Below are 25,576 nucleotides of genomic sequence, written 5' to 3' on the forward strand. Positions count from 1 at the left end.
GAATTAAATACAATTAATTTAATCCAATCTATTTTAAGGTAGCGATCCGCGAATTCGTTTTGTAAAAATCATCGAGAATGAAATTTTCGAAAACGTCAACAAACAAAATGAAATGAAAACATTAAAACAATTAAATAACAATTAATTAACCAATTCATTAATCATGCCACAGGAAACGGACATCTTTGACAACATCCTGCCCTTGCCCTACAGAGTCATCTCGCTAATAGTATTAGGGTCCTGGTTATGGCTCCTAACATTGAAAATATCAAATAATGTGGGTATTAATATCACAAGTTTATTGAAAATTGATGAATCACCCACATCCACAAATTTAACCATAGCTCAAATAATGCATAACCATGAAAAATCAAGTATCAACATCTCGTTATTATTCGTCACAAGTTATATCATTTTTACATTGTTTCATGATCAAAATATTGAATCATTAACAATTTTTGATTTTTTACCTTTATTAACCATTATGGCAATTTTTTATACATTGTTGAAGCCAAATAATCTTGGTTCGAAAAGATTATTATCAAGTTTTAAAAGGATATTGAAAGGTAATATTGATCAATCAATAAGAACAAATGATATTTTGTTGAGTGATACATTAACTTCATACTCTAAAATATTAATTGATTTTGCAATTTATATGTGTCATATTATCAATTTTGAAACTTGTTTACCTAAATCCAAAGGGTCCACTATAAATAGATCATGTGGTGATTCAATATTATTGGAATCTCTAGTTGGTGTTATTCCAACTTTAATCAGATTAAGACAATGTTTTATTGAATATAAAATTTCAAATCAAAGAAACAAGACACATTTATTAAATTTCATAAAATATTCAACAAATATTCCGATCTTGATCATATCATTGATTATCAAGATTAAGAAAACTGATAAATTAACTAAAATTTGGGTCCTTGCATCTTTAATCAATTCAACTTATTCATTCATATGGGATGTTAATAATGATTGGGATTTGAAATTCTTCCAAAAATTCATATATGGGAAGAATGATCATGGTGTATTAAGATTGAAATTACATTATGATTTTAAACTGTTTTATTATATTGCAATCTTGTTAGATTTCCAATTTAGATATATTTGGGTATTAAAATTTTCACCAAAATATGAAAATGCCAACTTGTTTTGGAATTTTTTAAGTTGTTTATATACAACTGAATTTGGATTATATTGTTTACAAACTATTGAAATTTTTAGAAGATGGATTTGGGTTTTCATTAAAGTTGAAGTGGATTTTATCAATATGAACCCATTAGAATATAGAAAAGATCATGATTCAATTGAATTGGATTCATTAAAAGATTAGCATATGATAGCATTAAGGAAATTACATCCCACTCACTTCAGACATGTAGATTATTATTATACAAAATGCAAAATTTTTCCCCCATCAATCTCTATTTCTTGATTTCTTCTTTTTATCAATAGCCTTACGATTATTAGCACGACGTTCACTTTTAGTCAAATAACGGAATTTCTTCTTCTTTTGTATACTCTTCTTTGGTGCAGCTCCTGCAATAACTGCATATTTTTTAGCACGATCTATACTCTCCTCCAAGATTTTTTGAGATTTTTGTAAATTAACATAATTTAATTTAGCAATTTCTTCAAGATTATTATTAAATTCAACATCCTCTATTGTCACTTCTGTACCGTCTTCATCTGATCCCCCTATATTTGCTGCATAAATTCTTTTCAAAATCCCTTTAGATTTGGATTCATTATGATCTTCTTCACCTTCTTGAAATCCATCCCATTCTTCATACTCTTCTTCAACATCGATTTTCTTATCCTCATCTTCATCTCCATCATCCTCCTCATCAGATGTCTCATATTGTCCACTCAACTCCTTCATAGATTTTTGAAATTTTTCCAATTGAGCAGCCATCTCTTTTTGTTTCTCCAATTTAGCCTTTTTACGCTCTTCAATCTTGGCTAATCTATCTTGCTCCTTATGAAACTCTTGAGCTTTCTTTTGACGTTCCAATTTTCTTTTATGGAATCCTGTAAGATAATCCCTGAATAAAGGTTAGATCAATCAATCAAAACTGATACTAATTAATACTCACTGTCTTGAATCTTTATCAAACACAACTTCTTCCACAACATGCTTCTTTGCATTTCTTTGAGCAAACTTCTTACCACCAGTAAGGATCTCTCTGTTCTGTCTAGGCCCTGCCATGATGAATAACTATACTTGATCTGGTTGTTGGTATAGATCAATGTTGATGTTTTTATTCTCTAAAAAAGTTTTTGACGTTAACAATTTTTTTTTTTTTTGAGCCTCAGAGAAAAAATTACATAAGAAATTACAAATCAGTATAAACTAAAACTTCATTAATTCATTTCTAATTAAAATATTGTCAAGTTGTTAATGATGATGATGATGACGATGACGATGATTCCTCTTCATCATGTGCAATTTGGCTTTTCAAAACTTGTAAATGCTGTTCAGCCAATCTCACCATCTCATTCAAATCTTGATTTTCATGATTTTTCTCACCTCCATCAATTTTATCAGATTTTGTTCGTTCATTAATCCATTTCCAAATCTCATATTCAGATTGTTCTTTTAATAAATCATCTTTAAAAGATTGCTCCACTGATGGTATGATCATATATTCACGTCCTTCAATAATAACTTTTTGAACATGATCAATTGATGTATATGATGATGAATTATTAGAAACCATGAAAAATCTAACAATAAACCATAACAATATTGAAACAATAATTAATCCACCAAATGCGTAAGGGATTTGTAAATTACCAATCATCCCTAATGGATTTTTAGCCTCCATCTCTTGAGAAGGTATCTTGATTGGTTCTTTAATTGTATTTGATCTACTTTTTGATTTTGTCTTCTTTTTACCCTTTTTACCAGAACTTGCCTTATTCAAAATTGTTTCAATTTCATGAATTAAAACCGCAATAGATTCATTTTGTCCTTCAATTGTACCCTTTTCAATAGGGCCTTTAATCCAACTCTTACCTGTCCAATTAATAGATGTAATGACAAGGAGTCTTGTAGAATTATTAGCAGCCCATGAAAGATAAAAATTGGTAACAACAGTAAATGCATTGCCCGATGGAACATCAGGGGATGCTGTAACTTGTGAAACTAGAATATATTTGTTGACATCAAAATGCTCAATAGTTTCAGTAATATTACATCTTGTTTGCTTAGGACCAATTGGACCATTTAATGGTTTTGTATATGAATATTGTCTTTTTTTCAAATCTCCATCTTTTTCAAAATTTGGTATAGGAGTTAGATCAAAATTTTTTTGTGTTTCCAATATTGATTTGAAATATGTTGAGTCATCACCAAATAATAAAGAATAAATCGTACCTAATGGTGCATGTAATATTTCATCTGCAATTTGTGTTTCACCATTGGTTTTCTTATATTCATTATCTGTAGGTTCATGAGTTGCAGGACCAACAGTAGGTAAGGAACTAACATTATTTGAATCACTTGAATCTGATAAATCATCACCTTCACTAGAGGAGAGCATTTTTTGCAATTCATCAATCAATATACCAATGGATTCCTTTTGACCATCAATTGTACCTTTTTCAATTGCACTTTTAATCCAACTTTTACCAGTCCATTGAATACTTGTATAAACTGTTACATCTGTGGAATTGTTACCTCCCCAAGAAAGATATATTTGAGTTTGAACTGAAAATGAATTACCAGATGGAACATCTGGTGTTTTAGTATTTTGTGTAACTAAAACATAAGAATCAAAATTTTTAAAATCTAAAGTTTCCACAACTTGACATGATGTTTCCTTGGGTCCAACAGGTCCATTCAATGGTTTAATATATGTATATTCCCTTTTAGCCACATCATCACCATTTTTCTGAAATTTTGGAATCGAGGAAATATCTCTATTCTTTTGAGATTCAATAATTTTTTTATAATTTGAAGTATCATCACCAAATAACGTTTGGAACACTTTAGTCAATGGAGCTTCTATATTACCTTGTCTAATCTTTGTTTCACCACTAACTTCTTTATGCTCAGGTTCTGTAGGTGAATGTTTTGTCAACACATCTTCATCTTCACCATCACTTGAAGTACCATCAAAATCTGTATCAAATTCATCATTTGAATCATAATCATCACTTTCATCCAAATCTGACTCCATATCAGATCCACTAAAATCATCATCTAGATCAACTTGCATATCAATATTCCCATTAGGACCACGAACTAATTTATTCCAAATGTTTGTAATCAAATCAAATGTAACGTCTCTTGCTAAAAATGATGCAAATACATATTTTTGATGTAATGTTTGAATAACAATACTATTGGGGAATAACCCAGCTATTGATTTCTTTTCCAATTGCACAATTTCTTGTAATGGTATTATAATACTTGTAACCCACCCTAAAATGTTTGAATTGAAACATATATGTCTTTCTGTAATGTACATTCTTCCTTGGATCAAAATATCTTTTTGCAGGGCACAACTATAATCTTCCAATAATTTTTCATTCTTAGGTATTTTCTTAAACATTGAGTGGAATTCTGCATTTCTTTTACTGCTTGCATAATTCACATCTTTCAATTCAGCCAATGATTCAGCTGGCGAAATTGGTGGAACATAAGGTGGTGTGGTACTGTTATTTGTCTCAGCGGAAACTATACTTGCAGTTTGATTGATCCCACTTTGATTCTCAGTTCCTGAACTAACACTCCGACGATGTGATAGCTTCTTGGCTGAACCATTGGTAAATGTATCTTGTGTAGGGACTGCACTTGTTGATTTGGCCATCTTGGCCAGGTTTCCTGGTGATAATGATCTTCTAAAAGTTGAAACTGGAGATGATGATCTTCCCTTGTTGTTATTATCATCACCTAAACCTCGAATTGAATCTGAAGCGAAAGCACTTGGCCCTGAAACAACTTTTGTGATTGCTGCACCATTCCCGTTAGTTACTGTAGTTGCTCCGTTACTTTCAGTCAGTTGTCTAGATCTATTGATGGAATTTGATTGATTCAATTTGGAATCTGCTGGAGCATCAATTGATATTTGAGGAACTTGATTCATAGAACCACGATTGATTGAATTTCTTTCAGAATGTAATGAAGCATCTGTGAACCCCAATGCCTCTAATGTTAGTTCACCTTTACCCAGTGTACTCAATGCATTTTTTCTAATTGGTTGAAAGACAACATCATGTGCTAAAGATTGTGGTTTACTAATTTGGGAAGCACGATCATCATCTTCATCAGCACCAGACTTTGTAGGACTTTCAGCTGAAGCTTCTCTTGATGCTCTTTTCGGTTGTGAAAATAATAAAGAATCCAAGTGTTGCATGAATGAAGTTCCCTCAGCTTCTGAATGTTCAGCTGGAGGATGTGATTTAAATTCTTCAGGCTGACGGGATGATGAAACAATATGAGAAGCAGCATTATGAGCAGCTGACACTAATGATGAAAATAATCCACTTGAATTAGCTTCTGCATTCACAATACTTGGTCTATTTTTCAAAGTTGAATCAGTAGCAGCCATATGTGCTTCAACATCTGTTGGTGTATCAATATCTGAACTTCTCTGTCGGCTATTTGGTGAAGATTCTGCAATTGGTTCGTGTAGACTATTTCTCGAGTGGTTTTGTGATATATTTGAGTGTGAGTCTTGTTGCATTGAATCACTCTTGACCAGTGGGAGACTTAACAAAGCTGGCTCATTTGAATTGAATTTGGATTGTTTTATAGAATCTGAATAGGAATGTGCCTGACCATCAGAATCACCATTATCACCTGAATGTTTATCCTTTCTCGACCTCATTCTAAATATAGAACGATCCGTTGAATTTCTTTGTGATTTAATTGACATTATTTCAGGCATTATTGGAGATTTGGGTCTTGAATAACCATTGTTGATATTATCATTCATTCCATACTGAGCAGGCATCGTATTGTTCCCAACATCACTAGTACGCCTTATCTTCCTGGACCTGCCAAACAGGGGGCTTTCATTGGACATCATAGTATCATTCATATACTGTCCTGGAGCGCTCTTGGTTGATCCTGCGTTGGAACTTGGTGTTTCCTTGCCTTTGGCGGAGCCATTCTTCTTCTTATTGCGCCGGCCCAATTTGAAGGAGGGCATGCTGTTGGAAAGCGACTAACGAGTGGAATTTGGAATATTGAGAGGGCAACCAATCGCTGGGAAGCTTGAATGAGTTGTAATTTGATTAATGTGGTGAAAGGGTTTTGCGATGGTGAAAATTGTTTTTGCCCTGAACTTAAATTCAAGGAAGCTTTAAATTTTGTTTCTACCGAAGGAATTGCTAGTTATTCGGTCTTAATTCTGTTGATGCAATTTGTAACAAAGCAATGGTTCAAAGTTTTACGAAAAGGGATTGAATTGTTGAGCTATTGTTAATGGCTTTAATGGATTGTTAATTTTGCTGTTGGTCGTTATTTAACTAAACTACACGTAACTGGCTACAATCAAATTCAATTCAATTCAATTCATTAAACGCAAAATTAATCTGGAACCACACAATGAACATAATCAGTTATTCAACAAAAGGAAGTAATGGACACACCTAATTTTAACGATCTTCAGCCCATTCATTTTCACGTTTGATGGCTTCTTCCTCTTCTGGTGAGAAATCATTAACAATGTTGAATGTACGACGAATTTCTTCTGGTGATTTACCTCTAATCATTTCAGCAACAACTTTACAACCAGCATCTAATAAAGGTCTGATGTTAAGATAATTGGCTGCCAATATGATTTCATACAACATTTCTTGATCAACTTTTAAAAATTCCTTATCCCATTCATCAACAGGTGCAGATTTTCTTGAATCTTCATCTTCATCATCTGGGAAACTTGTATCTTTATGATGTGTAGCCCATTCTAAAACTTTTTTCAAGACTGAAGCACGAACATTTGGAACTGGAATTTCAAAATCATCATCATCATCATTAGCTAAATCACCAATCATATTTTTGATTAAAACTGATCTTTCAGCAATTTTTCTTTCAACTTTAAAAGATTCATTATCAGAGGATATAATTGTTACTTCAGACATTTCTGTAATTGTTAGTACACAGTACAATGGTCAAAGTTTTGGAAGAAGTTTCAGTGAAAACGTCTCAACAAGGGCTTTCGACATATCGCGCCACTGGTAATAATGCTTCAAAATATCACAAGAAAACTCCTCCGAATCATAATTGAGACGATACGTACTCTATATTTATCGATATTCAATGTTTTCCACTTCTTTGTTCAAAAGATTGTTGAGTTGAAACGAGTTTAAACCTTTCCAAGTTTCTCGTGATGTTGTGTGTATTTGTACTTTTATCCACTTTTTCTGTAGCTCGCTTACATAATTTTCACCTTAAATAACAGAAAACTACAACACTGAAAAAACACATTACTGATCTCATTTAATTTAGATTTCAAAATTGGAATATACACTGGCACTTAATTCATCCAATTCTGGAACTTTATCCATGTTGTTCACGTAATCACAATTCGTGGTGTTTTTGAAATCATTAGATGCTCTAGTAACATTTGCTAAAAGAATGGCTAATTTAACTTTAATTTCATTTGGTGGTTCTTGATTTGGATCTTTAGCTGATAATGATAGTGCAATATTATTCAATACAGTTGTAATACCAACATTTATCAAAGAATTTAATACAATTTGACTTGATGACGAATTCACGTAATTTTTGGTTTCATCAATCAAAATACGCAAAATTGAATTATCTTTAGATAAACTTGATAGATTATCTTCATCAAGGGTCTGTTGAACAACAAATGTTTCCAAGTTTGATGGAGGTAATAACGCAGAACTTATGAAATTTGAATCATCCTCTTGTTCAATTAATGTTTGAGCCCTACCGATCAAGATTGCGAAATCATCCAAAGAGAGTTCAGCTCTAGGATTTATCTCTTCAAACACTTCATCAACTGCATTCTTAACTCTTTCCCTGATAGTGATCCAACCACGGTTTAATAACCACCAACTATAAGATAGATATGCTTGTTCATTAACATAGTTTGTACTTTCTGTACTAGTATTATCAACCATGTCAATTCTGTCATTGAACCCATGTTTAGTTGCAGCAACTTTCAAAGCATCTTCTAAATATTCCCTTCTTGCTAAAATGTTCAATTGTAATCTTGTGAATAAAATTAATAATGCATTAGAATAGATTAATGTTAATAATCTAGTTAAAGTTTGACTCTTCAATTCACTCCATAACTCATTCTTGGTCTTTCTGTCCAGGGTATTTGGTGATTGAGCATCCACTGGTTGTTGATCAGTTGTTGTACTTGATCCTTCATCACCTATTGAACTAGCACCAAGATTTGAAGAACCACTTAAACCACCAGTCTTCTTTTCTAACCTTCTTGCTTGTAAAGATTTGGTAATTTCCTCCACTGGTAGACTCTCAAATATAGGTGCAGACAACACAGGAATCAATGCATATATTGTATATAGTGCATCTTTTTGAGTCTGATCAGAATACATTACAAATTACAACCAAGTGAAAGATGTCAAAAATTTGGAGAAGTTGGAAACTCAATTAAAGTTATTACATCGTCTAGGAATTCAACATAATGCTATTGATGGATCCAATATTTTGACAGCTAGTCAGAAGGTTTACTTGATTGACTTCACAAAAATGACTGAACGAAAAAAGTATATGACTGATGAGAATTTAAATGACAGGGATGAGTTCTTTGGTTCCAAAGATCGGTTTGATCATGAACAAATGTTAGGGAAGTTGAACATTAGTGAGACGGACAATTGAATAAAGTGTGTGAGTTCATTGTTTCGGAACCTCTAAAAACAACTGATAATAGATGATAGATAATAGATGATAGATTATGATTTGATAACAAGTAATTGTAGTTCTTGCTCATGTTCTCTTTGGTTGGTTTCAATAGAGTTTTAACCAGCTCTGTATTGTATTAAGGATCCTGTCAATGAGCTACGGGTCACTATCAATTGTTTCCCTGGCAACTTTTAACAGAGGGTAAGACTTTCGCGAAAAATTGAATTCGCGAATTCTCATGATTAATCGCGAATGTTAATTTTCTGGTTCTCCAGAGAGAGACGATGACTGAGAAATTGAGGAATCCAGATATCAACAACCAGAAACCACAACACACGACGCTATTGCACACCCAATCCACCCTTTATCCAGGAAAACCCAAGTTTAGCTCACTACTCTATCAAATAACAGTCCTATAATCATCATCCCATTATCACTGCATTCCTAGTTTGATCAAGAGTTTTATCAAAAGTTTACGTCCCCCCGCGCAATCTCGAATAGATAAGTTTTGCACACAATGTTTAGCAGCATTTCAAGTTTTTTCCGTCGAAATCGTAAAAGAGTATTCATAAGCTCTAGTGTTTTAGCATTATTATATTTTGGAGTTGGATATCTTCGTCAAAAATTCATAGATTACCAGTTAAAATTAGCAGAGGAGAGATTCTCAAGAGAACAAATTCGTCGAAGATTTGAAATCGTGTAATATCGAGGTTCTTTTGTCGAGCCATTAGCTTCAAACATCTCTAGAGTTCCATGGACATACATGACTGGTGTATTGATCTTTTCAGAGTCATCAACTGTTGCATTGTAATGTTCTATGAGTTTATAAGCGGTTGTCTCCTTAGTAAACATTTGGAACTCAAGATCCTTAATGGATTGCCCAGTTTTATTTGCAATAGTTGGATTAGCATTTAATACTTTCAAAACACATGGTTCATAATTTTTCTCCCAAGAGTCAAACTTTTTACTTAAAACCTGATCACCTTTCAACACCTTATACATCTCACATTTAGGTACGGTGTAGACTTCTGAAAGATGTTTATATGCATTCCTCAAACGTTCAATTGGCAACACACCTCTTTGAAGCTTGATATGGAGAGGAGCCGTTTCTGAATTAGCTATAATATCTTGTCTTTTATTGTGTAGTTTTTCCCTGACCAGCTGTAATGAGTTTTTTGGATCTTTGATATCCTTCCAGACCCGAGCCAATCTTACTTTGATACTTTCCCTTTGCTGAGTAGACAAATCACGTTCTCTCAAAATTGAATACATAAATAAATGTCTCATAGTCAGCCCAGTATCTTCACTTCCTGTATACAAATACTTAAAGCTCACCATATATTCACCATTTTCCAACATCCTGCATCTTTCAAAATCCAACACAATAAGCACATTGAAAAAATAATTGGAAAACAAGAAACTATCTTTTCTGTGAATTAGCATGTGAGCCATTGCCTCTTTAACCATGAGAAGAAATCTATGTCTTGATCCAAATTCATGTCTATAACTCCCATGACACAATGTTTGTAGAAAACATCTACGAAGGTCATTCTTCCTCACGTTCACCTGAACGAGACTGGATGATTTATTAGCTTGGTCTTCAATAATGAAGTCTGGTCTAGTATCTGGTCCAAAATCTTGGAAATATGGATCCAGTCCTTCATACTCTTCACCAAACCTGAAATCTATATCATTAACACTTGTAAATCCATATTTTGTACCTTCACCACCAAGAATGTTTAAAATCTGAGAAATGTTATTCAATTCAGCACCAACAGTACGTTGAAGCTCCTTCTCTTCAAGGTTGACGAAATCTCTCTTGTGTAATTCTTGACCACCAAATGTTGAATTTGTCATTAATGGGATCAACTCATCAACATCCACATCGGAGGAACCAAGATAACGCTCAGCCAACATGGAATAATGATCTTTGACGTAATCCCAACCATCACCAGCACTCATATCCTCTAGTTCGATTTGAATCTTTTTAAAAGATTTCATCATTTCAATCTCCTTTGGTTCCATAGTTTTAAACAAGGTTGGTGGAGGTCTTGGTAGGGCAGCTGGATTCAATTCAGCTCCTGAAAACCCTGCTCTTTCATAATTATTCAAAAACAATCTCTTACCTGGTAAGCCCAAATAAACATTCAGCCAGTCATTCTTGGATAACCAATCTCTATGAGGCTTTAAACCTTCATAAACATCTGTAGAAGTAACTTTAGTGCAATTTTTGCGGAAAAGATCAGACGCGTAGTCCATTTCCAAAGGATGCTTCTTGAGCATAGCATCAATCCTTCTGTCTTTAGTAGCGGTATCCATCCTCTCAGTAGCCTTTGTCATTGTGTTAGTGTGTAAGAAACTACTCAGGTTCAAACGTAAAGTGGTGAAGAAGTTGGAAAGGTTGGAAAAATGGATTCGCGAACTTTTATATTAAATTGCAATGTGAGCGGATTTGTGAAGTATTGTATGGAAATCAACTCGTATAAAGGAAGATTGCCATTGTAGAGAGTTGTTTTAGGTAGAATAGGGTTTGGCATGAGGAATTCGATAGAATATGTGTGGTTTTAGTGTTGGTAATCTGGTTCAACTACTGCGTAAATGAATGAAATCATGTACAAATGAATCTTGTTATTAGATTGAGTAAAATGCTTATTTAGTAGATTTACTCTTCTCCTTCTTCGGTTTCTTCACTTTATTCTTTCCACTATCTTTTTTTCCCAATTTCTCTTTCGAACTCTTCCTTATTGAAGCTTCGTCTTTTTTGGAAACTTTTTTATCATCACTTTCATCATCGCTCTTTTCATTTTCATCTTTAAACTTTGTATGCTTACCTTGGAAAGATGCAGAGCTAATTGCAGGTTCTGGAGTTCCTGTAACCACTGTTGAATTACCTGTACCACTATTCAAAGCTGCCTCTATAAAACGTTTAGCAACACCTGTATCAACTTTCTTTTCTATGAGAAACTATTGTTAGTAGTAGTTCCACCAAGATTTTGTGTAGATATACTTACCTTTTGATGGATTCAATGCTTCTTTTGCTCTATTCATATAAGATTTGACTCTTGCTAAATCTTTCATTATTGGATGATTAGTTGTATCAATACCTTTGGATTTCAAAAAAGCTGTGAGAGTTAGTATTAGATCTATGCAATTTGATTGAGTTTTTGGACACTAACCGAATGACAAGGACGTCAATAAATAAGCATAACTGTTTGATATCTTTATCTTTTCATGTTCATCTGATGTTTCATTAATTCTATCTTCGAAAGATTTTGAGCTGATCTCTTTGATGATTGGTTCTATTTCATCTAATGACACATCAAGCGCATCAATATATTGCTTTACTAGTTCTGTATTCTCCATTATGATGTATTTGGACTTGATAAACTGTGTAAACACTTGATTCTTCACTATTTTGTTTTCCTCAGTATGTAAATTTTGTGCCTACAATTTTTTTTCTTTCGTTTCGAAGAGCCTGAAAATAGTAAATTCGCGAGATTTGGGATTTTCGCAATTGTGTTCGCAAATTATCCACATTGGGTAGCTCTATTGTGAAAAAGCTCTCGCGAATCTCATACCAGGTACAGTTCCAACGAAAAAGCCTTCCCTGCATAACGTAACCCAACATCTTCAAGAACGACCTAGTACCTACAATTCAAGAGATGCTTGCTAGTCAATGTGTTGGTGTTGCTCTTTAGTGTTGCGAAGCAAGGAGGTTTCGACTTCATTACGCCTTAGATCTGCTGGTATTCACAAGTATATACTTCGACTTTTGTCAAGGTTTTTGAGAGCATGACACTGGTTTTCAAAATAACGAATGTTTGTCCTCAAAAGTTAAGTAGGCATTTCTAACATAATAATGTGAATAACTTTCTACACTTCAATGTCCCTTCTTTCTTGTCCTACTCACTTATTCCCCTTTGAATTCATCATCTCGACAGGTATTACCGCTTTGGGATGTTGGCGCAACAGCTGGCCACTGCCACTGGTCCACGGGTAAATAATCGATGAATGCAAACCAAAATCTAGTTGAGAAGTTGGAATTTATCGAACAGACCTTGAAGTGCGTCGTGAAAAGTAAAACACACGCCATTCAAACTCTGGACAACGCAAAACGGGTCATACAAAATTAGACAGCACAGTTTAATCGCCAGCTACTTTATCAACAGTAAGTGTTACCAGAACCTGTCTGATTGAAACCACTGCTTTTCGATCGGGAAGCTAGCATTAATGAGCTACGTAACCGAATCGAATCGAAGCTGCCTACATGATTGTCAGAATTCTTGTTTCAAAACGAATGAATCGAAAACTAACAACCACAATCAAGGAACAACTAAACTACACGGCAATCAATCAAACAGTGACATCCTAAAACAAATCACTTTTCCCTGGCTTAAAAGATCTCTATAAACCATATTTTAGGTCCTCTGTTTTTCCATCACGGGTTTTCCTCCGATTTGCAGAGTTTTTCTTTTTTTTCCCAGAATCTGACTTTACACGAGCATTGAGTGCATACAAAACATCAACAAGAATAACAACTTTGGCAAGACAGCTACCAAGTTTTTCATTGAAAGGCTCATAGTTCATTGCAATGAGTAACGAAGATATTAAAGATCCTAAGTTGATTAACCAGAAGGAGAAATTGGGTGCTTTTTCTTATGATGATGTTCCTTCAGAAGCTTTAACGTCTCAAAACGTTGGTGAGATTCTTGACAATCTAGATAATATAAATGATGTATCTGATATTGAAAATATGCAAAAGAAGTTACAAGGTGATTATAAATTACTGGCAAAACAATTTGGTAACTCTAGAATAAGCAGAGTGGAGACATTTATCTCAAAGATTGAAGAGTTACAAAATCAACTAAGGAAGAATTCAATAGCTCATGACACATTTGTCAACAACAATTTACCACAATTAGATGAAGAGACAAGTATGGAAGTGGATAGTGTCACTTATGCTAAATCTCTAAAAAGAAGAAGAAACCATTTTGATGATGCTGCTGCTCAAACTGGTGATTCTTCACCGCCCCCAGAAGCTCCAGCGTCACCCCCACTAGAAGAATTACCAATATTTACTGATTCATTTGAACAAGTTTTGAAACCTCATAGAGATTCATTAAAAGCGTTGAGAAGTAAATATGATTATGAAGCCAAATTGATAGAAGATTCTGCAAGACGAAATGTTGAATTGACATGGAGACAAAGTGCCAAAGATCGTATAGAGTTGAGGAAACAAATGAGGTCTGAAATATCTCAAAAGATAATAGACTTGGATAAGGATTATAACAACGAGAATAGATATGCTAAAGTTAGCCATAATGAAAGAAGGTTTAGAACTTCAACAAGAAAAGTTGGTGAACGTAAAGGTGGTAGATATGGAGTGATGGAGGTTCATAGAGAAGTTGAAAGTAGGGTCAGAAGGTTCAACAACTCATTTCATTCAGACAGTAAGCCAGTTTCTGGCGCTTCAGCTTCTGAAATTGATAATGATTTGAGTATGATGAAATCACCTTATGCAACAGTCAAAATTGAGACAATTGAAGCCAATTATTTATATCAAGAACAACCATTGAAAAAGGAAAACATCGGCCCTACAACAATGACAGATTTAGTCAATAGTGAAATTGAAGAAAGAGGTATTGCAGGTATGCAATATCAAGTTTCCACTGATAGAACACCTTATCAACCACCAAGTGGTTATAATTACAACTATCAACCACCTCAACAACAACAACAACAACAACCAAGACAACCTCCACAACAGCAATTCCCTTCTCCTTATCCTCAACAACAACAATCACCTTACTTGCAATATCAACAACAACAACAGCAACAACAACAACCACTACCAGCACAGGGATTTTTCAATCAACAGCAACCACCTCCAATGATTAATTACTATCCAGCCAATTCACCATATCAACAACAACCTCAAGTGCAAGGCCAATATCCTTTGTATCCTCAGTATCGTCCTCAACAATAGTTTTGGTGAATAGGGGAACTAGTGGGAAGAAACGAAAATGGTTGCTTCAACTCCTAATATGAGCTTATGAATAATATAATTGAATACTTGCATTGATAAGAATGAATAAATATATGATAAACTAGTCTTTAGATAGCATGTAGTAATTAAACTAATGAAACAGAGACCTAGGGATTTATAAAAAGCTACAAGAGTAAGCCTTTTAGACATCTTGAGCTGGCTTGCAAATTACCTAGAAGAATATGAATATTAAAGATACCTGATTATCTACTAGTTGAATAGTTGAATTGAAATTGTATATTCAAAGTCAATCTGGAAGACAAATGATTTTCATCAATTGATCAAACCAGACAACTTTAATAAGGGATATTGATGAGCTATGAAACTATCATGCTTTAAGTATGATCACACTCAACAAGGATGACCAGCTCCATTTTCACTGAAATGCCAGAAAATGATGAAAACACAAACGCTATAACTAAATGCCAATGTGTACGTAGATTTTTAAACCGGTCAATCACTTACCAGAATCACTCTAAATTCAAGTACAGAAATTGAAGCACAATTTTTCGTTTACAATTAACAAATCAATATTACACGAATCCAACATGAAAGCACTTCAAGTTTCTTTACAACATATGGTACAAAGTACTGGGTACAGCCCTTAAAAATTGCTGAAATTGGGCAACATCCAATTCATTCCACACTTTTCAATCACGTCTTGATTCATTTCTCAGTGAATTGGACCCATCGTCACCTTTTTTGTTTTTTGTTGTGGTACTATCAACACTATTTTTTTTTTTTTTTCGCTTCCTCTCATGTCAGTCAATATTTGGTGTTTGGTGTTCGTTGTCTTCAGTGATTGGGAATTACTGGGAAGAAATGATCAAAATAGTTTCACAGGGGGTCAACTTCTAATATGTGATTATGAATACTATAACTAAATACTTGAATTGATAAGAAAAATCAATAAATACGCGATAAACTAGTCTTCAGATACCATGTAGACGTAATTGAACCGATGAAACAGAAACCTAACTAGGGATAGATACAGACATAGCTGAAAGCCTCCGAGATATCTTGAGCTATTAATCGAAATTAATAATTAGCAGCTTGTAAATAGTACAAATGTTTGAATGCCTACAAGATGTGATATGAAAAAAGTTGAATTAAAATTGTATATTGAAAGTCAATCTGGGAGACAAATGATTTTCACCAATTGATCAAGCCAGACAACTTTTATAACGGATATTGATGAGCTATGGAACTATCGTGTGCTAGGCCTCAATAATATGATCAGACGAAACCACGATGTTCTTGCTCTATTAATTGGTCTTCAAAAAAACGCCCAACAACCAAACAAAAACCATTACGATGCATACTCTGGTCTGAAAGGATCGAATTCGATTCTTCAGGCCGAGAAATACACATGGAATACGTCTTGGAAAAAGATATCAATAACACAATAAAAAACACTAAGGCATCCACACAGGAACTATATTTGTAGAACATAAAACATCGAAAATCCTTCGTCAACAAGGATGTTCACGCAAGATAATCTATTTTCAAAGAAGTAATCATAAAAGCTAAAACCATGTGAAATATTGGAATCATGACAATGCCAGTGAACATATGCCTCTCAAATGGTACAACTTCACTACTGTTTGGTTGTCGACGTCGACGAACTGAAGAAAACAACTCAACACCCAAATTAGGAAAAAAGACCTTTTCGAAATAATGACACGCTCCGAGTTGGCAGCCACTGTTGTTTTTTTGAAATTTACCTTGATCAAATTGCCACAAGTATGGCAAAAGACATTATTCAAGAATTGTACAAGATTCATCAGTATAAACAAGTATACACAGCTACAACTAGTAATAATTACAAGTCATATCTTCAATCTTTGCCATTCCACGGAACCATTGTTCAATATTCATAGCCAAAGATCCCAATTATGTCTGAACAAGTTGATACATTTCTAGCCATTACTGGCTCAAGTGATGGGAAAGTTGCTGAGCATTTCATTGATATGGCTGGTGGTGATATTGAGACTGCTATTTCATTATTCTTCGAACACGGTGCCTCAGCTGCCCAGCCTTCAAATCCAAATACAACGCCTCCATCACATACGGATGATGATGCAGCACTAGCTGAAAGACTACAAAATGAAGCATACCAAAACCAACAAGCAAATGAACCAAGAGCTCCAGATGCTGCAGTGCATGAAAGATTAGTTGGTGGTGAAGACCATTTTGGTGTGTTCCCTGGTACGTTTGGTGGTGTTGGTGGTTCTTTTGGTGGATTGTTAAATAGACCAGCCCCACAGGATATATTTGGTAATGCTAGACCAGGTATTTTCAATCAACGTGATGATGATTTCCCTCAAGATGACTCTGAAGAAGAAGATAAAGTGGTGGAAGTGGATAGTGACGGTGATGTTATTGAAAGTCGTCGTGATGATGGTATGAGTGAGACTCAAAGACGTTTAGCTAGAATATTCCGTCCGCCTTTTGATATAATTGATAAATTGGATTTGAACAGTGCGAAACAAAAGGCTAGAAAGGAAAAGAAATGGCTGTTGGTCAACATTCAAGATAATGCTGAGTTTCAATGTCAAGTTTTGAATAGAGATTTTTGGTCAAATGGGAACGTGAAGGATTTGGTTAAAGATAATTTCATTTTCTTACAATATCAAAAAGAGTCAAGAAGTGGTGAAGAATACTCTCAATTCTATCATTTCTCAGAGTACCCCCATATTGCAATTCTTGACCCAATTACAGGTGAGCGTCTTAAAATGTGGTCAGGGGTACCTGCTACCAATAGTTGGATTCAAGAAGTGTTTGACTTCCTTGCACAATTTTCATTAGAACCTGGTCATATAAATCCAACAGTCAGTCATAAAAAGAAGATAGATCCATCAACATTAACTGAAGAACAACAAATGGAGCTGGCTATTAAAGAATCTTTAGGAAAGAAAGAACAAGATCACGATGATGTACAAATACTGCATGGCGGTGAACAAAATGATCCTATTGAAATTGATGATGACGTTGACGAAGAACCTAAAGAATTGACTGAACAAGAGAAATTTCAAAAAATTCAAGCAATTGACCATCCAGAACCCGAAGCAAATCCTGCAACTACAACAAGGGTACAAATTCGTTTGGGGGATGGTTCCCGTCAAGTTCGCAGATTCAATACTGATGATAAAGTTGTTGTTATTTATGAAGTATTGAAAGCTACAGTGGAGTCAGTTAAAAATGGTGAAGCTTTCACATTGACCAGTCAAAGAGAAAATTTGATTGGTAAATTAGATGAAACGATAAGTGATGCTGGTTTGAAGAACGCATCTATACTTCTGGAGTTGGTTGATAAAGAAGATTAAATTATGTCAACAGTCTATAAATTAATAATACAAAACAGCAAATTTAATTTGAGTAAAGTACAATAGTTTATTCTAATTTGTAATTTGATTTATTTACTAAAAATACAATGATATAAATATCTAAACCCTAATCAACTTCATTATCGTTCAATAATTCTGGTTCTTTTTGGACAGCCTTCTCCTCTTCCTTCTTTTCTCCTTCCCCTTCTGTCTTCTCTTCAGCTTGCTCTGTTTCCACTACTTCCTCCTCAGGATCATTCTTCTCATTACCTACTTCAACATTGACACCAGTTTCCTTTTCAATTTCCTTTTTAGAAGTGATCAAATTTTGTAATTCACTTTCAATAGCTGGATCTTCCAAGAATTGATTATATATGTCCAAAATCTTCAAGAAAATTGCATTATCTGCCTTTCCTAATTTAAAGAAATGCAAATAGACTTTGGAAATCAATGACAAAATTTCATTCTTAGCAATATCTTCATTCAATAAGGGGAAAATACCAAAATCAAAGATACCACTAGCCTTCAAACCATCAGTCAATTCGATTTTCAAAACGGTATCTTCCAATGAACTCAAAGCATAGGATCGGATTTGAAAACATGGATTTAAGCATTGGTGAGCTAAAGCTTGAATCAATGCATATGTTTGATCTGTAGTCAAATCGGCCTTGATATCAATTAAAGAAGCTGTTGCATTAATTGATTTTAATGATAGTTGTACAATATCTTGATATGGATTCTCCTTGTCAACTTGGTGACCACTCTTGACTAAAGCATCATATTCTTGTTCCCATTGACCACCAATAGCACCAACAGCTGAAATTTCATCCAATAAGCCTAATAGCCACATGAAGTTAGCGGATTTAATTGAACCAATGGAAGTCTTAAGCAAATGGTTGATGAAGTAAAATATATCTCTTGAAAATTGAGAGACTGATGCAATAAGTCTCAATGACTTCCAATAATTCTCGTATTCCAATGCAATGCTTGATGTTGATGAATTTGGATCACCAATAGAACATAATGGTTGAACAATCTGTTGAGCTTTTTTCTCAAGAAGTTTTCTATCAATCTCCAATATTTGGTCAATTGACTTTTTAACTGATTCTGCAGACACTTGTTGACTATTATTGATAATGATCAATTTGTAGGTAGTTAATCTCAAAAACATTGATGCGTTTAGTTTCTTGTTATTCTCTGCTGATTCAACTTTTTCAATGTACTCCAAAAGTGTATTGAGTTCATTTGTGTTCTCAGGGCTTGACAATGCCAAAACAAGAGCATTTTCAAGAGTGAAGAATAAGTCAGCTTCATAAGTCCTTTCATTTTCAACTGTACGCTCTGTGGGTAGTGTCTCCAAGACTGCCTTCAATACAGTATCATCACCACTGATAAGTGCGCTTGGATTTTGGAAAAATGTATGAACTCCAGATGATTTGATGCAATCCACAGCAGACAATGTAGCTTCAACCTCCTCATCGGTTGGTTCATCGTCACCCTTAAGGTATGATGCAAACGTGGAGAACAAACCTTTAGTGACAGTTGATCTGGTCAGAGAGACTTCAGGTCTTATTCTTGGTAGTTTGGCTAATTTGTATTGACTTTGGAATTGTGGGAAAAAATCAGGTTCAATAAGACCTGTTTGGAATAGCTTGAAAATAACCTTATGAAATGACTTCCAACTTTCATTTAGGACATGCAGGTCTCTATTCAAAATTCTGAACAAAACAACAGTTGAAATTTGAGCCTTGAAATCTTTACCAAACAAAACTGAGGTTTCACTGACAGTAATGGGGTCACCACCTTCAACTTTAATTCTTGTGACCTTAGTTGGTGATGAATTATTGGTCTCAACAGATGGTGATTTCACACCTGTTAAAGTTGTCAAGTCACATAGTTTAATAACCAACTTGTCAATAAATGTGTAAAACTTGAAAAAGGATGCAATTTGTGAAAGTTTATCAACTGTAGTCATCATTTTGGTAACTATTTGATCATCAAAAGCAACTTCAAAAATCTTTAGAATAGTGTTGCATATAGGTTCAAAAACACTTTGGAACAAATTCTTCTCAAACTGAATAAGCTCTTCCACTTCAAAGGAGTCAACGGAGTAGAAATCATCAATTATAGAAATATTAGCGGCAATCAAGTTATTCCATGAATCATCAAACCATTGTGAAGAGCCATGATGTTCTTCAGGCATGACAATTTCTTTATCTTCGATGGATTGATAAATCTTTTCTAAATACCAAACAGGGAAATCCTTCTTGTTGTAAACACCCCTCAGGTTTCTTTTATAGTCATCAAGCGTCATATGTGCCTTGATATTTGGATTATGGAGATCTGTGTTCAAAAGAATAATGGAATAACTTAGCACAAAAACTGCATCAGCATCTGGTTCAACTGGTTCATCTTCTTCACCATTAATTATCTCAACTGAATCTTTGATTGAATCCCTAGGTTCCACTTCACCTGACTTAACTTCTTGCTCGACATTGTCTTCTGGCTTTGGTTGGTAGTTTTGACATTTCACATATCTATTAGCAAAATTTTCCACAATTCTTTCAATCTGTTGAGATTCACCAGGTAATCTGAAAGTTTTCAACAAGATTCTTAAGGCTTCATCAACTCTCAACCCTTCAAAATCAAATAATGAGTAAAATTCTTTCAATAATTCAAGGTTGGATGGTTTAGCAAGAAATTCTCCTAAAACTTTTTTATTTAATCTGCTTGATTTTTCATAAAAGAAAATAGCTAATTCATGAATATCAGTTGATGATTTGATGAATCCTTTGTCTTCTAAGGCTTTCAACCCGTCTTTTGGCTTTTGATTGAATATTTTAGTTGCAGCAATAAACTCTTTCTTCTTTTCTTTCTTGATCAAAAGCTCATGAGTGGTTTGTTCAGAGATAGGGTCAACGGTTTTGATCTGTTCTGAAAGCTTATTGACAAATGATATCAAACCTTCAAGGCAAATTGGTGGGACATTATCAGTTGTAAAACTGGCACTCTCTGGCAAAGATAACTCCGATAAAAATTTAATGAAGCGAACTGTCAAATCTGTTCTGTGAAAGTTGCAATCATAATTAATGAAAAGGTTCATGAAGAATGATGGTGATCTTGTCCACAGGATGGATATTTCCTCAACAAGTAATTCTTTAGCAGAAAGTGATTTCTGATTCAGTTCTATTGGCGTTGACTTTCCACTAGCAGGAGGTTTCTTTTTGGTATCTTCCTGTGGTAGTATGGCGTTGAATATTGTAATCAATGATAATTCTATTTGTGCTTGAAGATGGTCTCCAAGTGTCAATGATAAAGTTGTAAATAGTTGTAAAGCAGCTTGTAAAACAGGCAAAGAATTGATATTTTGGATGATGTGTAAAGTGTGTTTGAAAACTGGATCTGCAATCAAGTTCAATAAGCTGGGGAAAGATGAGAATCTATCAGCACTCATTTCCACGGCTGTTGCTATCAAAGAAAATGCAAAGACCTTAGTGGATTCAGTATGTTTGAACTGATTTTCTGGGGCAATCATTGATATCAAGATACCTAGAAACTGTTTGATTGCTGGAAGCCCAAATGGTTTGGTAGTGTCATTTAAAACTTCAAAAGATTTTTTTGATAAAGTAACATCATCATTAGTACCAATTGTCCCCACAAGTTGGTTCTTTGTATAATCTTGGGTTTCCTCCACTATGTGATGGTGTTGCTCAGGTTCAATTGAATCTAACCTTTTAAAGACTTTTATGGTCACTGTGTACATTGATAACTCGGCAGCCTTTCTTAAAACCTCACTTCTTCTCTTATTACAGGCTAGTGATAATGAAGTTTGCACAACCTCATAAATAACATCATCCGATAGTAAATCACCAAGACTTGAATCTATTATTGTTTCTAGCAAGTTCAAAACTTTCAAAAGAACAGCATCATCTGAAGATTGTTCAGAAGCTTCAAAACGGCAATGAGTCAATGAACTAATGATATGAGTCAATGTGAATGCTAAGTTTTTGGAACTAGCTGAAATAATGTTGTAACTTATGAATTTTGATAATGAGTCTAGTGCCAATGAAGTGATGTTTCCTGTTGTAGAGCTTGATTTTATTACAAGTAGAAATGGCTGCAGTAAAGTCAATGAATCAATATCATCTAAGTTCTTGGAGTTATTCAACATCAATCTTAATTGAATGAAACCAGATAGCAGTGGATCATTCGTAGTGTTATGATTTGATCCATTCGCGTGGGAATTAAGACCGTATTTGTTGGATTCGCCTTCATCATTGAATAAATCACCAGCACCGCTCCCTAAAATAGCTGCAACACCAGATTGTGAGTATTTGGAAATCTTCCTCATTGAAGATGATATTAATAAACATTCTTTTATCACAACTGTGACAGGGTCTATAGCTATAGATCCCTTGGGCAAAGATCTAGCCTGTTGATTTGAGCTCTGTGGCATTGTCAAAAATTGATACAATTGGTTGACGATATCTGAAGGTCAGTGACTTTCCAATGCACTATCTAAAACACCAAACAATCAAGAGAGCTATAAAATCAACGTTGTGATGCACTTTGAACTGTTTAAACAGTGAAATATTGGCTTCAAAATTGAGTATCTGTCAACTTTGAATTCATGGGAAAAGTTGTTTTTGTTTTCGCGAATCCAGATCAGGCTAACTGCCTAATCGGGGCATTTTGTGCTTTTACACGCCTTAACGCTATTACAAGTCTTTCACGTCAGTTCATGAAATTATATATACAGGTTTTCGTTATTCATGGTTCATGAAATTGGGGTGTTGGCTTGTTCTGATTCGTCATGTCACTTTGGGAAGTGTTTGAATTAGCGAGGTCCAGTCTTTTCAATTCTTCAAGATCAGCTCCTTTTCTCATCATCTCAAAGAAAGGTTTCAAGTTAGTGTATTCTCTCTGAGGTTCAAGTTTATTTTCCTTGATGGCCCTTTTATGCAAGAGGTCAACAAAATGCTCAAGCGAATCATTTGTTCCAACAATTGTATAAGCTGCCAAAAAATCAGACACTTCACCAGACTTCAAGTTTGGTATTTCATTGATGATGGAAAGTCTGGTATCTGGGGCCAAACGTTCTTGCATGTAGCGATTGACAATGTTGTAGACATACTTCTGCTGTTTTTCTGAAGATGGTGCCTTTCTCCAAGCAGCAAATTTGGTGAGATCCCTTCCTCTGAATCTCTCCTTGAAAATCTTGTCAACGTATGACAATACGGGCCTTATATCCCTAGACAATGGTAGCAGTAACAATGCCTTGTATTTTTTGGCAAAAAAATTCACACCTCTATCATATTGTGGGTTTGTTGTGTACGACGACAATGTGTACATGGTATGTTTAGTATTCATGTGTTCTTCCACGGCTTTCTTGTTCTTGTAAATCTCTCTTACACTCACATCTTTCAAGAACTTTTTAGTGATACCTTTCTTGAATCTTTGAAGCCTTAAATGTATCTGAATTCCTTTCTTTATACTTGGATAATTAACGATCCAAGTATTGTTATCAATTCTGACCCAAGGATATATAGAACTTTTGATGTAATAAATATCATCTTCTTTCGGCATTTCTCCCATTTCTATAAAGTCATGGAAACTTTCAAATGTCTTCAATTCAATATTTTGAAAATCGAAAGCTTCCTCGTCATACTCAGCAACCGGAGCAGTTGATAGGGTACCTTGCCTCAAATCAGCATCTAGCAATTCAGCTTCTTCTTGCTTCTTCTTCAGTGCCTCCAATCTATCTTGCTCTTCTTTTTTTGCCCTTTTCTCTTCCAAAAGCGCTTTTCTCTCCTCCATTTCTTCTAATGTCAGATCGTTAATTTGGTCGTCATTTGGCAATCCTCTTAGGCATGGTACAGAGATCACGTTCGCATTGTTAACTCCAACAAAATCAACAATATGACAGAACTCCTTTAAATGGTGTAATCTTAAACCTCTACCAATCATTTGGATTAAAAGATTTTTGGAACGGGTAGGTCTAACCAACAAAACACAATCAATATTGGGTATATCTGTACCTTCAGTAAATATACCACAATTCATTAGAACTGATAGCTCCCCTTTTTTGAATTTATCAATACGCTCTTTTCTCACTGGAGCCTTTGTTTCTGAAGTGACAAAATCAGCATCAACACCACGTTCTTTGAATAAAGCAGCTAATGATCTAACATGTTTAATATCCACACCAAAGAGTAATGCCGACCTCACATTTTGGGTGTTCACAAAATGGAAATATGTTCTAAGTACAAGCTCATTATTCTCAGGGTTGTTCACTGCCGCAGCCAACTTGGGTATAACGAATTCACCACCTCTTGTTGTAACACCACTCAAATCGGCATTCACCAACTTCACTGTGGTGAATTTGGCATCACATAAATGTTTATCTGTCACCATTTGTTCAGTATCCATATGGAAGACAACCTCATCAATGACATCAGCTAGATGCTTATCGTCATCTCTTTGGAGAGTTGCAGAGAACCCCACCAAAGCCACATCAGAATCAGGTTCTGTTATGCCGAAATAATTGAATGTTGAGACATAACTATCTGCAGCAGCATGATGAGCTTCATCCACAATAATCATTTTGAAATCCAACGGGTTAAATTTTTCCAATCTTCCTCTCATCAACGTCTGTACAGATGCAATAACAATATCAGCATCCTCCGTTGCATGATAATTGGCCATTTCCACATCAACTATCTTGTCAGGGTGAACAGATTTACAAGTAGCAGCAGCTTGGAATATAAGTTCTTTTCTATGTGCAAGAATCATCACTTTGTCTCCATGTCCATTTTTCGGTTTCACTTGATCTATTAAATTACTGAACACAACGGTTTTACCACCACCTGTAGGCAAACTAACACCAATTCTTCTCCTATCATTTTCCAAAGCGTCCACGCACTGATCAATACATCTCTGTTGATATTCACGAAGTTGAAACTTTGGACGTGGTGTTGCTGGTTCTTCAATATGAAACTGTTTTGTTAAACGTGATGATGTCTTGAATGTTCGTACCAAGACTTTATTATAAGCTGGTTGGAAGAGATGCCTCTGAATTGCACCTGGGATACACCCTGTTATCAGCCTCAAAGCCATGGCTTGCCTTTTCAACACCATTATCCCTCCACAAACTATTATCAACATTGACATCTTTTATCATAAAATGTGAAATACTTTTGTTTTGGATGGTCAGAAGCCCTGACCCTTGATCAAAATCGCGAAATTCTCGAGATTTTTTTTTTTTTTTTTTTTGGTTTTGGCGATTTGTACAATTACAAATAGAAGCCATCGACAACAAACATAATACTCAACCCAGAA

At 34.7% G+C, this 25,576-nt stretch overlaps 11 protein-coding genes across 11 annotated transcripts; 3 read left to right on the top strand and 8 right to left on the bottom strand.

The window, feature by feature from the left end:
* Positions 1-163: 163 nt before the first annotated feature.
* Positions 164-1,345, top strand: ERD1 (Erd1p; the record flags this gene model as incomplete). Its single annotated transcript, XM_019183278.1, has 1 exon — positions 164-1,345. One exon carries the CDS (start codon positions 164-166, stop codon positions 1,343-1,345), a length of 1,182 nt encoding a protein of 393 aa, XP_019040577.1.
* A 102-nt stretch (positions 1,346-1,447) lies between these two features.
* RRP17 (rRNA-processing protein RRP17) lies at positions 1,448-2,203 on the bottom strand (the record flags this gene model as incomplete). Its single annotated transcript, XM_019180870.1, has 2 exons — positions 1,448-2,057; positions 2,109-2,203. Coding segments are annotated over 2 exons (705 nt in total), but the record flags the coding sequence as incomplete, so codon positions are not given.
* Positions 2,204-2,402: 199 nt separating this feature from the next.
* YSP2 (Ysp2p) lies at positions 2,403-5,975 on the bottom strand (the record flags this gene model as incomplete). Its single annotated transcript, XM_019183279.1, has 1 exon — positions 2,403-5,975. The coding sequence occupies one exon, from the start codon at positions 5,973-5,975 to the stop codon at positions 2,403-2,405; it is 3,573 nt and encodes a 1,190-aa protein (XP_019040579.1).
* Positions 5,976-6,236: 261 nt separating this feature from the next.
* On the bottom strand, positions 6,237-7,294 carry SKP1 (SCF ubiquitin ligase subunit SKP1). The gene is made up of 2 exons (XM_019180415.1): positions 7,266-7,294; positions 6,237-7,109 (listed from the first exon to the last, which is right to left on the bottom strand). The coding sequence occupies exon 2, from the start codon at positions 7,105-7,107 to the stop codon at positions 6,622-6,624; it is 486 nt and encodes a 161-aa protein (XP_019040580.1). The 5' UTR covers positions 7,108-7,109; positions 7,266-7,294; the 3' UTR covers positions 6,237-6,621.
* A 104-nt stretch (positions 7,295-7,398) lies between these two features.
* Positions 7,399-8,559, bottom strand: PEX3 (Pex3p; the record flags this gene model as incomplete). The annotated part of the gene is made up of 1 exon (XM_019180416.1): positions 7,399-8,559. The coding sequence occupies one exon, from the start codon at positions 8,557-8,559 to the stop codon at positions 7,471-7,473; it is 1,089 nt and encodes a 362-aa protein (XP_019040581.1). The 3' UTR covers positions 7,399-7,470.
* Positions 8,560-10,814: 2,255 nt separating this feature from the next.
* On the bottom strand, positions 10,815-11,475 carry WICANDRAFT_90817 (uncharacterized protein; the record flags this gene model as incomplete). The annotated part of the gene is made up of 1 exon (XM_019186261.1): positions 10,815-11,475. A coding segment is annotated over exon 1 (335 nt), but the record flags the coding sequence as incomplete, so codon positions are not given.
* Positions 11,476-11,515: 40 nt separating this feature from the next.
* Positions 11,516-12,229, bottom strand: LRP1 (Lrp1p; the record flags this gene model as incomplete). Its single annotated transcript, XM_019183280.1, has 3 exons — positions 11,516-11,820; positions 11,878-11,988; positions 12,043-12,229. 3 exons carry the CDS (start codon positions 12,227-12,229, stop codon positions 11,516-11,518), a joined length of 603 nt encoding a protein of 200 aa, XP_019040583.1.
* Positions 12,230-13,457: 1,228 nt separating this feature from the next.
* On the top strand, positions 13,458-14,852 carry WICANDRAFT_61933 (uncharacterized protein; the record flags this gene model as incomplete). The annotated part of the gene is made up of 1 exon (XM_019183281.1): positions 13,458-14,852. The coding sequence occupies one exon, from the start codon at positions 13,458-13,460 to the stop codon at positions 14,850-14,852; it is 1,395 nt and encodes a 464-aa protein (XP_019040584.1).
* Positions 14,853-16,807: 1,955 nt separating this feature from the next.
* UBX5 (DNA protein crosslink repair co-factor UBX5) lies at positions 16,808-18,238 on the top strand (the record flags this gene model as incomplete). Its single annotated transcript, XM_019184648.1, has 1 exon — positions 16,808-18,238. One exon carries the CDS (start codon positions 16,808-16,810, stop codon positions 18,236-18,238), a length of 1,431 nt encoding a protein of 476 aa, XP_019040585.1.
* Positions 18,239-18,464: 226 nt separating this feature from the next.
* Positions 18,465-22,655, bottom strand: GEA2 (Arf family guanine nucleotide exchange factor GEA2; the record flags this gene model as incomplete). The annotated part of the gene is made up of 2 exons (XM_019180897.1): positions 18,465-20,641; positions 20,711-22,655. Coding segments are annotated over 2 exons (4,122 nt in total), but the record flags the coding sequence as incomplete, so codon positions are not given.
* A 1,394-nt stretch (positions 22,656-24,049) lies between these two features.
* IRC3 (double-stranded DNA-dependent ATPase) lies at positions 24,050-25,354 on the bottom strand (the record flags this gene model as incomplete). The annotated part of the gene is made up of 1 exon (XM_019181553.1): positions 24,050-25,354. A coding segment is annotated over one exon (1,305 nt), but the record flags the coding sequence as incomplete, so codon positions are not given.
* Between the last annotated feature and the right edge of the window lie 222 nt (positions 25,355-25,576).

Source organism: Wickerhamomyces anomalus (assembly GCF_001661255.1).
Source record: "Wickerhamomyces anomalus NRRL Y-366-8 unplaced genomic scaffold WICANscaffold_2, whole genome shotgun sequence".
Taxonomy (NCBI): domain Eukaryota; kingdom Fungi; phylum Ascomycota; class Saccharomycetes; order Phaffomycetales; family Wickerhamomycetaceae; genus Hansenula; species Hansenula anomala.

Coding starts and splice junctions, on each gene's coding strand:
- SKP1 (XM_019180415.1), bottom strand. CDS start 7,107: ATGTCTGAAGTAACAATTATATCCTCTGATAATGAATCTTTTAAAGTT.